The following is an 11,814-nucleotide window of genomic DNA, read 5'->3' as shown; positions in this document are numbered from 1 at the left end:
TGACAGAGCAAATGTGAATCTGGAATATGAGAGGCAGTAATGTCATTTTACAAAACGAAAATATTACTCTGAGGTCCCTTGGGACCTGTCAGTGATTTTGACATTTCATGGGACCTCATAGTAATAAATTGCCTTCTGTGGGATCTGTTAGTGATTTTCCCATTTTTTATCCATAATAATCATGCCTCATTTGTGTTTTTAATTTATAATAATATTGCGATGTATAATTAACATGATGTTTGATTGCCAAAAACTAAAAAGAAAAAACGACATGATGGTTTTATGTACGTAGAATTAAAAATATTACTGAAGCTCGTATTTTGGTTACGTTAATATTTTAGAATGATACCTTAAATATACATTCACAATTTATCTATATTTAGACTTAAATTTTAATAGTTAAATAAAAGATAATTTAATACTTACATGTGTTAAAACATTAGATAATATGTGTGCGTGTGTATTTATTTTTTGACTAGCAGTGCGCGTATGTATTTAAAGTCACTTAATTTAATGAATATAAATAATTTTTTATAAGGTACCGGAAATATCGCTCGTCAATAACAAGGAAGTCCTTCAATACAATGATCCACCGATCTAATCTTAAATATGTATTAGAGCCAAGATCTAGTTAATTAATTTGGAGGGATTAAAAAAGTTATACAAATTGTTTTAAAATATTATATTTATTATTTTTTTAAAACTAATTTACTTGGCTTATAAACAAACATACTTTTCTAGTCCTATTAAGAGCTTAATTGTATTCATAACTCACTTCGTTAAATTCTTAGCATGAATATACTATTTTTTCTTTATTTATTATCATATGGGTAGTTATTTTTTTAAGAAAAATGTAAAGTGGAATAAAATTAAAAAGTTGTTATATTTTAGTAGAGAGTTAATGCATTTTAAGATTTTTCTTGATCTATATAAAATATGTTGAAAGTACTTTAGAAATAAATATAATCTAATAATACATATAGGTACTTTAAAGAGATCGTATAACATATATTATAATTAAGTAATTTTTTAAAATTTTTAATTTCTTCAAATCAATCAATCTTATATTACCTCTGGTCTTTAATATAAGATATTATTTGACTTTTATTTTGATCCTCAATATAAGATCTCAATTCATTTTGTCTCTCATATTTATGTTTTTTTCCAAGATAATCCTTCTAACAATGATAGTTGTAACTAATACATTTTATTAGTAATGATATTTTAAGAAAGACAAAACTTATTTATTACAAATAACTAACTTAACTTATTTTCTTAATTTTCTCAAATTGATTAACTAGTTCTTATAATTTGTGGAAGAAGTCATACATATTATTCATAGTAAATTTTCTTATACACTCTTCGTCATATAACATAAAATGTAATAAAGATAAAAATAATTTTCTAAGTAAATATATTTTTACATCCATAATTAAAAATAATTAATACCAGCATTTAATTTTTAGAGATTTAAAAAAAAAAAAAAACAAAAGAGTGAGCAGTCGGCTTATAGTTATCTTTCTTCTTTTATTTTCACCTTTAAATTTGACAAAAGTGACTTCTCTTTTCACCTTTTGCTGCTTCATATTGAGAAACCATTTTGGGGATTCAGCTCGCCCTAGATTTTCAGTCTCTTGATACTCTGTATCCAGAATTTGGGTATTTTCATTCCTAGACCCTAGTCGATCATTCACTGGGGTGAGTTATTCTCTTGTTCAACGGCATCAGTTTTCCCGAATTTGTTTCCCATTGGATTTTCTTGCTTCTTTGCCAAATGGCCTGAGATTGAGTAGCTTTTGAGCTTTTTGCATCGGCAACTTGAAATGATCTTATCATCCTATCCAATTGAGGTCTTACTTGTTGTTTAGTTTCACTCGGATTCTTCATTGCGTCTATAAAGCTGATGATGTATGAAATAGAAAATTCAACTTTGCCGGGCTCTTGCACTTTCGAGCCAAGTTTTGTGGTTCTTGAATTTCCCCATGATTATCAGAATGCTGGAGAGGTCTTAATAGTTGTTTAGTTTTACTTGGATTCTTTATTGCATCTTTGATTTTGATGACGTATGGAATGGAAAATTGAACTTTCCCGAGCTTTTGCATACTTTCGGAGCCAAGTTTTGTGGCTCTTGAATTTCCCCATGGTTATCAGAAGCTGGAAAGGTCTCATTAGTTGTTTAGTTTTACCTGGGTTCTTTATTGCATCTTTCATTTTGATGACGTATGAAATGGAAAATTGAACTTTCCCGAGCTCTTGCATACCTTCGAAGCCAAGTTTTGTGGTTCTTGGATTTCCCCATGGTTATGAGAATGCTGAAGCCGAACGTCATTTCTTCCTGAGTTCATTCATTAACCTTAGAATCACTTGCATATTCGTACAAATCTCTGTTTTCTGGGTGGATTAGAAGTGATTTGTTCATAGCTGGCAAAAAAAAGAAAAAAAGAAGAAATGATTTGTTCATAGCCATTATGTTTAACTTCAAATCTAACTGTATGGTAATGTATTTTGCTTTGTTGAGTAGCATAACGTATCGTTTCAATAATTTAAATATTCTCTTTTAAATGGCTATCTGCAGATTCCAGTTTTGAAGCCCATAATATAGATTTTTGCAATTCTTCCTTTCAAGTTTCTTGATTTCTCTGAGAACCGCATGGTGGATACTGGAATGGCAAGCGAAGATTCCCAAATATATCATGAAACTCAAAGGCTGCAGTATTGCCTAATTCATTGCCTGAACAATCTTTTTCAGGTGCCTATTTTGTGCTCCCTTTCATATCTATAGTAACTCTTTTAGTTTCGTTGATTGTTTCATGAGAAGTAGCCGCAATCAAATCAAATGTAACCTTTATTCTTGAATTTTAAATGGATAGAAGTTTATCAGAAACTCTTCACTGAGTTGCCCTAAGGTAAGATGATCCAGTTTGTTAAAGATTTCCTAGGATCAGTTGGGAAGTATGTATTAGAACGCAGTTGATTTTCTTTTTCCTCATAGCAATTCCTAGTGAAAAGAATTTCGTTATTTTAGAAATTTCTGTAATTTTATTTCTTCTTCTTCTTCTTCTTTTTTGTTTTTTGTTTTTTTTGTTTTGTGTTTTTGTTTTGTTTTGGGGAATTGCTTCTCTTCCATCAGGAAAAGGATGCCTTTACTCGGGGAGGCTTGAATGCAATTTCTGAAAAACTTACGTCCGATGATCCTGAACGAGCAGACTGGACGCCATTATCAGTTGTTTTTAAGCCCCATCATAACGTCCTGACTGGAAACTACGACATAAATGTTCTGATTGCGGCCTTGGAAGAGAGAGGGAAGAGTGTAGTCTGGCATGATCGTCGTAATGGAGCTTCCTCCATTGATCTCAATGCACCTGATGAAACTTTAATGGGGATTGTGCTTAATGTCCCAGTTAAGAGGATTCTTGGCCTTTGGAAAAGCAGACACTGGGTTGCATTGAGGAGGATTGATGGGGTGTGGTATAACTTGGACAGTGATCTTGCTTCACCAGAACCTTTCAAAGATACAGATGAAGTTTGGGGGTATTTGGATGCTGTCATTGCTTATGGTGGTGAGGTTTTGCTTGTCATGAATGAGAAACAGTCCTGAAACCCTTCACCCTTTTTGGCTTTAGTTGTTTTAATGCAAGCTTGACTGTAGATTGTGTTCATTTGTGTACAGTACCAGCTTGATGATGGGTTTTTGGAGTATACAGCTACACAACTAAAAGAAAAATCTTAGCCCTGTTAATAACAGGAAATCATCAGGGCAATTTTGTTTGTGAAAGATATTTCAATAATAAGCAATAGAGGGTTCCCAGAAGGTTAGCCCTGGTGAATGCTTTGACTTGAATTGTCTCTCATCACTGGCAAGGTGTTTTGACTGGTTCTCTTGAAGAATAAATTTCAGGGATTTGTGTGATTCATAATATTAGATATCGTTGTTAATGTACATAGAACTTGATAACGGATCGCTGACAATTGAGATTTGTATATCATCTTCAGGCAGATATGATGCAATCATGGAATTTGACTGTAATCCACACATTGTGGTTGTTGATATTTGAATGAAAATCCTTCCAATAATCCTTTGTCAAGTAGTGACCATCTTCCTATTGCAATTTTCTTGCCATTCTACGTGTTCACTTTAGGCTATAATCATATAGCTGCTCTTGAGGAATGTGTATTGAATTTGATCCGCATATCACATTCCGCAAGCCACAATCCACAGCATGGTGTCTTGAGTTCTAAATCTTGAGCTACTTACAAACAGATTAACTGAGTGATTAAGTTATGGTTCTATATACATAAGCCACCAAAAGTTACTCTGCAATCTGTTTAAACCATTTATCTAAGCAAAGAGAAATGTTATCTTATCTTAATCGATTGATGAACAATTTACAAGGTCGAAAGCATTGTATGTATCCATTTCATATTTATATTTATTTGACTAATGCATTTAGTTTCATGTTGAAAATCCCTATAACCATTAGGGATACCAAAACTAAACACACTCTTTCTAAGCATTCCAAATACCCCTTAATATAAAAGATAGTTAGTGAGTTAGTTTTGATAAAAATGTAAACTTTTAATCTACTTTATTTTTTATATTTATTTTTTTCTAAATTAATTTATCAAACTCATAAAATAATATATAATCTAATATTACAGGAGATCAGGTCAAATTTGTTAAAATGAAGCAAGTTAATTAACTTTCTTAATTTATCCAAATTAATTAAAGAATTTCCACATGCACTAACCGGAGGAGCTGGATCCTCTGCACATAGTTAATTAGCACTGTTTAGCTTCTCTGTTAGTGCTCTAAATGAACTGCAGTTTTTGCTATTACACATTGTCATTTGAACATATTTAACAGAGACCAGTTTAAATTTCAATTTACTGTCTGAAAAGAAGACCAAAATCAGCATGCAGCAATATCCTTAAAAGAATAAACATAAGTTGGGGATGCAAAAATAATGGTCAAAAGCATAATACAGAGGAACAATAAAGCAGGCAATTTGAGGCCTTGTCATCATTTCTTGGCAAACAATCCTCCAAAGCCACCATTCTTCTTTTGGGGCATGGCGACAGAGTTTCTCCCGCCACCGCTGGTGGTGCCTCTACTCTTTTCCTCCACCTTGTTGAGTATAGGATCAGTCTCAAGCAGCTGGTCTTCCTTCTGCAAGCCTCCCAAAATCCAATCCAGAAGACCTTTCTCCTCTTTGCCGCCGCCTGCGCCCTTTGCAGCCGCCGTCGCAAACACTCTCGTGGTGGCCGGAGCAAATGACATGATCACAGAAGCCATGTTTTAATGCCCCGAGCTAAGCTTTGAACTACAAAACCTGCTTTCTCAGAGAAATTACAAAAATGGGGAGGTTAATAGCCAACAATGATAATATATCACTTGTGGCTGATTGGTTCTGTGAGATGAATACGAAGCGTTGGATTAGATTTTGAAGGTAAGTGAGAAGGGAGAGGGCATGAGGTCTCCACAAGCGTCTTATCTTAGACTCTTTGTCCCCAGATAGTGAGGTGAGGCTGTGGATTCGACGTGTGGCCATCACAAAACCAGTGGGGTGGGGCTGTTTGTTGGGTTTTATTTTCGCTTTTGCAACTTGCAAATACTAAGCTAGATCTTACTTCACATATAGAATACCCCCTACAATATTCAATGAATTGAACAAATTATTTAATTATAATATACCTAATATGTTATCTCTAAAATATCTCTATATGATCTTAAATTATATATCAATTTATAAATTATGTAAATTAATTTGGAAAAAATGATAAAAATATGATAGACAAAATTGATTGAGGTTTTATATTCAGGAAGACTATGTCAACCTCCAAAGTTGACATGATCTTCTTAAAATATTCCTATAAGATTATATTTTGGTTTATAAATTAGGCGAATTAATTTAGTGAGAAATAATAAATATGAAATATAAAATAAATTCAATTAGATGAATTAATTTAGGGGAAGTTTTCATTAAAGGACCTTTGTGGCAACATAATTTTCATTCAGGACCAAACAATTCTGAAATTTCACTGCAGTTTTTTGGGGGCAAAATGAAATTAAATTGAGAAGTAAAATGCCCAGATTCCCTTAATGTTTGAAGAAGGGGAAAAAAAAAGATCTAATAGGCTTTTACTCTCGTAATAAAAACCAAATTTTCTCCACGGTATGAAAATTGGTCTGTGTTTTCTGTGCTATGTTATCTCAACGTTCTTGTTTCACATTCTCTGGTCCTGTCTTTGATGGTTCTTACCCACAAAGTCCTTCTCCATCTCTTCTATTTCATATTACCTTAGGGAATTTGTGAGTTTTACAATCATTTATTTGTAATTACCTTTAGGAGTTTATTTTGTATAGAAAGATACAGGTTGAATGTGCGCATATGGCTCCCTCATGTATCAGTTTTCTTCTGAATTTACGATAAATATGGCTTGCTTTTCAGGTGGAAGAGTGCAGTTTGAGGAGCCAACTTATGCAAATCTATTCAATCGGCCACAAAGCTAAAATAGTACAGTTATAAGCACAAGATATTTTCATTCTTGGTCCATATTGTGCTGCTATTCTACTTGTGCAATATGATATCCACTGAGACAAAGTAATCACGGCTGAATTGTGGTATGTGCATATACATGATGCAGATTTGTTCATAGTTGAAGAGACGGAATCAACAGTACGAGAAGCCATATGGATCTATTTCTCTTTGTTGTGTTTAAAATGTGCACAAAATCCTTCTCCATTTCTTCTATTGTGTATTTTATGAGTCTAGTTTGAGTTGTCATGGTGTTCTGAACCAGTGAGAAATTTTTTTACTACTAAGATTTGAGATAGAATTATTCAGTTGGTTGAGTTTAGAGTCACACCGTTGAGTATTAAGGGTGTGTCTTTCAGTTCCTCTCATGAATTGTATTGTGAATTTGCAAATTTCACTTGTTCATAGAAATGGTGATTTGGTATTGTGAAAACTTGTATTTCTGTTATAAATTTGCAAACTCCTATTGTAAACATATACTGCGTTTAATTATTAAAAATTGATTAAAATTAGTACTTGAATGATGTGCAACGACATATTATATATGGCTAGTGGCAGTGGTACTAAATGTTTACAACTTCATTCATTATTTTGGGTTTTTATTGTTGCACCTGCATAAATGTATTGATAGTTCTTATCCTTATGCTATAGGAACAACACACTGCACTAAAGTCCGAGTTATTGCTGTAGTTAGTTACTCATAGAAGAAATACGAAGTTAGCTATTGATGCAAAACTATTTCAACAGATAAAGGAACAACTGAAAAGAAAGCAATGACATAGTAGTTATATCTGAGATATAATTTAAACTACTTTAGAATATGTTCAAATTTGTGTACAAAGAATTTGTACAATTTCAGTTTTAAGGAATATGCATTATGAGTATTTTTCATGTCAATTAGTTCTAATCTTTTGCCTATCCCCGCCAATTTACATGTATATGATGTACTATTGACAAATGATATTAGGCAATTTGTAACAAGGATATATTAATTAACAACTTCATGTTCTTGAAATGTGGCCATCATATTGACAACTAGAATTGGAAAATTTGCAAGACAGATACATATATTAACAACAAGAATATATCCATTTGCAAGTGAACTAGTTAAATTGAAGAAGATGAACATGATAATTCACAAGGCTGGGAGTGTGATGACCGTTCTTCCAAAAACTCATTTAGATTAAATCAAATAATTTATTTAAAAGATTAACTATGATAGAAAAAAAAACCTTAAAATTATAAAACTATTATCATGGTTAAAAAGAAAAAACTTATATCACATAACATCAATTATTAACTTTGGGCCTTGAACCTCCAAAGTCTAAAAATACCATCAACTATTAGGCCAAACAAAACTTATACTTTTAAATATACAAATTGATAAATCATTTTAAAATAAGTTATGAAATCCGTTGATCAAAGTCAATGCTTTCAAAAGAGTGTAACATGCAAAGTTTTAGAGGCCTTTGGCCTTCTAATGGCCCTCCCATCAAATAACATAGCAGTAATCAAAAGTATTAGTTTGCAATATCAAAGTAAATGAGCCATATATGGCAATATATAATCAATCCGCACATAAATAAAAAAAGAAAAAGAAAGAAGGGAGGCTATACAAGCTATACAGCATACCTAGCCTCCGTAGCCTTCCTGATAGATCATCACCTGAATTATCATCTGAAGATAATAGAAACCACGAGGTGAGATAAAAGCCTCAGTAACCAACTTTCCAACTCATCATACATACTAACATGTGCTTATGGGGTGTCAAATGAGACAGTAATTAATTCTCAAAAAATATAGATATATTAATAGAAATATAAAACACGTATATTAAGATAATCTCTTTGCTAAAAAAAGAAGAAGATAATCTTAACCATCCAAACCCTCACCACGGGGCCAATACACAAATTACATAAGTCTATCTCTCATTTTGGGGGATGAATAAGAAGCCACAAAGGCATATCCCTCACTATAGGGGATGAAGGAAACCAACTAATGTGCACTAATGGCAGCCTTATCACGTGATAGCATAGAACTCAACTCAAAATCCAAATAAAAACCAATCGTTTGAAATATAATGAGAGATATTTCAATCTTTTCTCAATATAATCCATAACATATAAATTATATATTTTTTCAAACAGCTCAGTCACAATTCCAAAAGTCCTATAAGACAATTTTCATAACTCAAAAGGTATAATATATCTACTTGAGTTTCAAATAGCACATCATCATTCTTAAATAACAAAATACTCACAAATAACATATTAGCATATATAACAAATGGAAAGTAGTCACTTCTTGCCAAAATAATAAAAAGGATTATTACAAGGTTAATCCCATACTCAACCAATAATTAATCTACATAATTAATATGAACACATATTAATATAAAATTTTTAATTAATTAATTAAGCTTATATATTTTAGCTAAATTTCTAATTTAATTTAATTGTATAAAATTCTTAATTTATAAGTTAAGCTTCAAACTTTAAAAATTCTCTTATAATATATTCTCAACATTTTTAACATTCAAAATTATATTCTCAACATTTTTAATATTCTAAACCGATTAAAATGTCAATAATATGTCAAAAAAATCCAAATAAATTATTTAACTTAATTTTAATCAGTACAAATATGATATATATCATAAATAACAGATTTTTTAACTAAAAAAGTTAATTTAAATACCAAAAACTAACAAATGGGTAAATCTAAACTGATTAAAATTAACTACTCATTCACTTCTAAATTCCTATGGTCATTTATTATCAAAACTTAATACTTACTCCATACCTAAATCTTAAAATATTCTCTAATCACTATAATAACATCGTCATTAGAAAAATTAAAATATATAGGAAATATTCATGAAAAAATTTTGATGAAAAGAAGTAATTTTATATACTTAAATTATCTTTAAAACTTGTCCTCTCCTTCATAATGATTGCCGATATACTCCTTGCTCCTTCTTCCACACTCTTTCTCTCTTTCTCTCTTGCGCCTGATAGGAAAACTGAATTGTGGGGGTATATTTAATATGCCCATACATTTATTAGGGGGAGCTTCCCCCTAATAAAGTCTTTCCAAACTTTCCTCTGAATTTTTTGTGGAAAGTCAAAAATTATTATTACTTTATTATTTTATTATTTTTTTGTATAAATCCTAAAATAAAATTTAGGATATTACAAGGAGGAACTATTCACAAGTAGAATTAGGTGATTTACAATACAAATATACCCATTAACAATAGAAATATATCCATTTGCAAGTGAATTTATTTAATTTATGAGAACAATAATTTACAAGTCTAGGAGCAATGGTTTACAAGTGAAATTAAGAAATTTATGACACAAATATGCTCATTAACAATTTAAATACATTCATTTGTAAGTGGATTTATTTCATTTATAAAGTTGAACAAAATAATTCACGAGTATGGGAGCAAAGGTTTACAAGTAGAATTAGGAAATTTGCAACATGGATACGCTCATTAACAACATAAATACGTCTATTTGCAAGTAAATTTATCTTACTCATAAAGTTGATAAAACAATTCATGAATCTAGGAGTGACAGTTCACAAATAGAATTAAGACATTTACAACATGGTTCTATTTACAAGTGGATTTATTTCATTTATAAAATTGAACAAAACAATTCACAAGTCTGGGAGCAACAGTTCACAAGTAGAATCAAGACATTTACAACATAGATCCGCTTATTGACAATATAAATATATCCATTTGCAAGTGGATTTATTTCATTAATAAAGCTGAACAAAACAATTCACAACTTTAGGAGCGACGGTTCACATATGGAACTAGGATATTTGCAACACAAATACGCTCATTAATAACATAAACACACCCATTTGTAAGTGGATTAATTTGTTCTGCATTTATATATTTGCCAGCCAATTTCAATGCAGTACTTTATATATCGTTTTGCCTTCTAAGGTCTTTACAAATTTGCCTCCCACATGAAAGATGCAAAATAATTACTTTCTATTGCTGCTAGCCATATATAATATATTGTTGCACATCATTTAAGTATTAATTTGAATCAATTTTTAATAATTAAACACAATATGCATTTGTAACAAGAATTTGTGAATTTATAATAGAAATACAAGTTTTCACAATATCAAATCACCATTTTTCTAGACAAATGGAATTTGCAAATTTACAATACAATCCATGATAGAAACTAAAAGATTTACCCTCAACCCTTAACAGTGTGAATCTAAACTCAACCCACTGAATAATTCTATCTCAACTATAAAAAAATTCTACCATAACAGCTCAAACTAAACCCATAAAATCCACAATCGAAGAAATAGAGAAGGATTTTGTGGATATTTTAAATACAACAGAGAAAAACAGATCTATATGGCATCTCGTGCTGTTGATTCCGTCTCTATAGCTATGAACAAATCCGCATCATATATATGCATATGCCACAATTTAGCTGTGATTACTTTGTCTCGGTGGATATCATATTGAACAAGTAGAATAGCAGCATTGCAAGGACAACCACAGTATGGAACAAGAATGGATTAGCATAGGCTGGCTACTCAAACTGCACTCTTCCACGTGAAAAGCAGGTCATATTTATTGTAAATTCAGAAGAAAATTGGTAAATGTGGGAGCCATATGCGCCCATTCAGCCTATATCTCTCTATATGAAATAAACTTCCTAAGGTAATTATAAATAGATGATTGTAAAATTCACAAATTCCCGAAGTTGATATAAAATAGAAAAAATGAAGAAGGACTTTGTGGATAAGAACCATCATAGACAAGAAAATATGAAACAAGAACGCTGAGAGAACAGAGTACAGAGAATGCGAACTAATATTTACATGACAAAAGAAATTTGGTTTCTAAGAGTAAAACGCTATCAGACCTTTTTTTCTTCTTGAAACACTAAAGGTAATATGGACATTTTGCTTCTCAATTTAATTTTATTTTACCCCCCAAAAAACTGTAGTAAAGCTTCAAAATTATTTAGTCCCAAATAAAAATTATGTTGCTACAGAGCTCTTTTAATGAAATTTTCCCTTAATTTAGTAAAAAATAACAAATATGAAAGATAAAGTAAATTCAAAGTATATATATTTAGCACAAAAACTAAATTTTTTTAATTAACTCCTAAATTAGGGCAGGAGAATGAAGTATCGAAAAAATTATTTCTAATTGAAATGCCATTAGACTAACATCTTGGATTAGATGGTAGACCTCCCTAGTTTTTGTAGCTTGTCCTACGGACCG

The 11,814-nt window shown here is 31.2% G+C and overlaps 2 protein-coding genes across 4 annotated transcripts; one reads left to right on the top strand and one right to left on the bottom strand.

Moving 5' to 3' along the window:
• Nucleotides 1–1,609: 1,609 nt before the first annotated feature.
• Nucleotides 1,610–3,844, top strand: LOC114751904 (josephin-like protein). 3 transcript variants are annotated; one of them, XM_028940598.1, is made up of 4 exons: nt 1,610–1,698; nt 2,576–2,749; nt 3,131–3,560; nt 3,671–3,844. In XM_028940598.1, the coding sequence occupies exons 2-4, from the start codon at nt 2,651–2,653 to the stop codon at nt 3,679–3,681; spliced, it is 540 nt and encodes a 179-aa protein (XP_028796431.1). In that variant the 5' UTR covers nt 1,610–1,698; nt 2,576–2,650; the 3' UTR covers nt 3,682–3,844. The 3 variants fall into 3 exon arrangements, with proteins under 3 accessions (XP_028796431.1, XP_028796429.1, XP_028796430.1); XM_028940596.1 differs by having other exon boundaries at nt 3,131–3,844; XM_028940597.1 differs by lacking the exon at nt 1,610–1,698 and adding an exon at nt 1,818–1,850 and having other exon boundaries at nt 3,131–3,844.
• Nucleotides 3,845–4,814: 970 nt separating this feature from the next.
• On the bottom strand, nt 4,815–5,483 carry LOC114751905 (uncharacterized). Its single transcript, XM_028940599.1, has one exon. The coding sequence runs from the start codon at nt 5,291–5,293 to the stop codon at nt 5,021–5,023; it is 273 nt and encodes a 90-aa protein (XP_028796432.1). The 5' UTR covers nt 5,294–5,483; the 3' UTR covers nt 4,815–5,020.
• Between the last annotated feature and the right edge of the window lie 6,331 nt (nt 5,484–11,814).

This window comes from Neltuma alba, unplaced genomic scaffold (genome assembly GCF_004799145.2).
Source record: "Neltuma alba isolate B1F8T4 unplaced genomic scaffold, ASM479914v2 tig00007154_pilon, whole genome shotgun sequence".
In the NCBI taxonomy this organism is placed as follows: domain Eukaryota; kingdom Viridiplantae; phylum Streptophyta; class Magnoliopsida; order Fabales; family Fabaceae; genus Neltuma; species Neltuma alba.
The sequence above is the reverse complement of the archived record's forward strand: the minus strand, read 5'-3'. Positions and strand labels throughout refer to the sequence as shown.

What these genes read in the sequence shown, in the direction of transcription:
- LOC114751904 (XM_028940596.1), top strand. Translation starts at nt 2,651, where the DNA reads ATGGTGGATACTGGAATGGCAAGCGAAGATTCCCAAATATATCATGAA. An exon ending in GCCTGAACAATCTTTTTCAG is followed by an intron (nt 2,750 to 3,130) that starts GTGCCTATTTTG and finishes CTCTTCCATCAG; the next exon opens with GAAAAGGATGCCTTTACTCG.
- LOC114751905 (XM_028940599.1), bottom strand. Translation starts at nt 5,293, where the DNA reads ATGGCTTCTGTGATCATGTCATTTGCTCCGGCCACCACGAGAGTGTTT.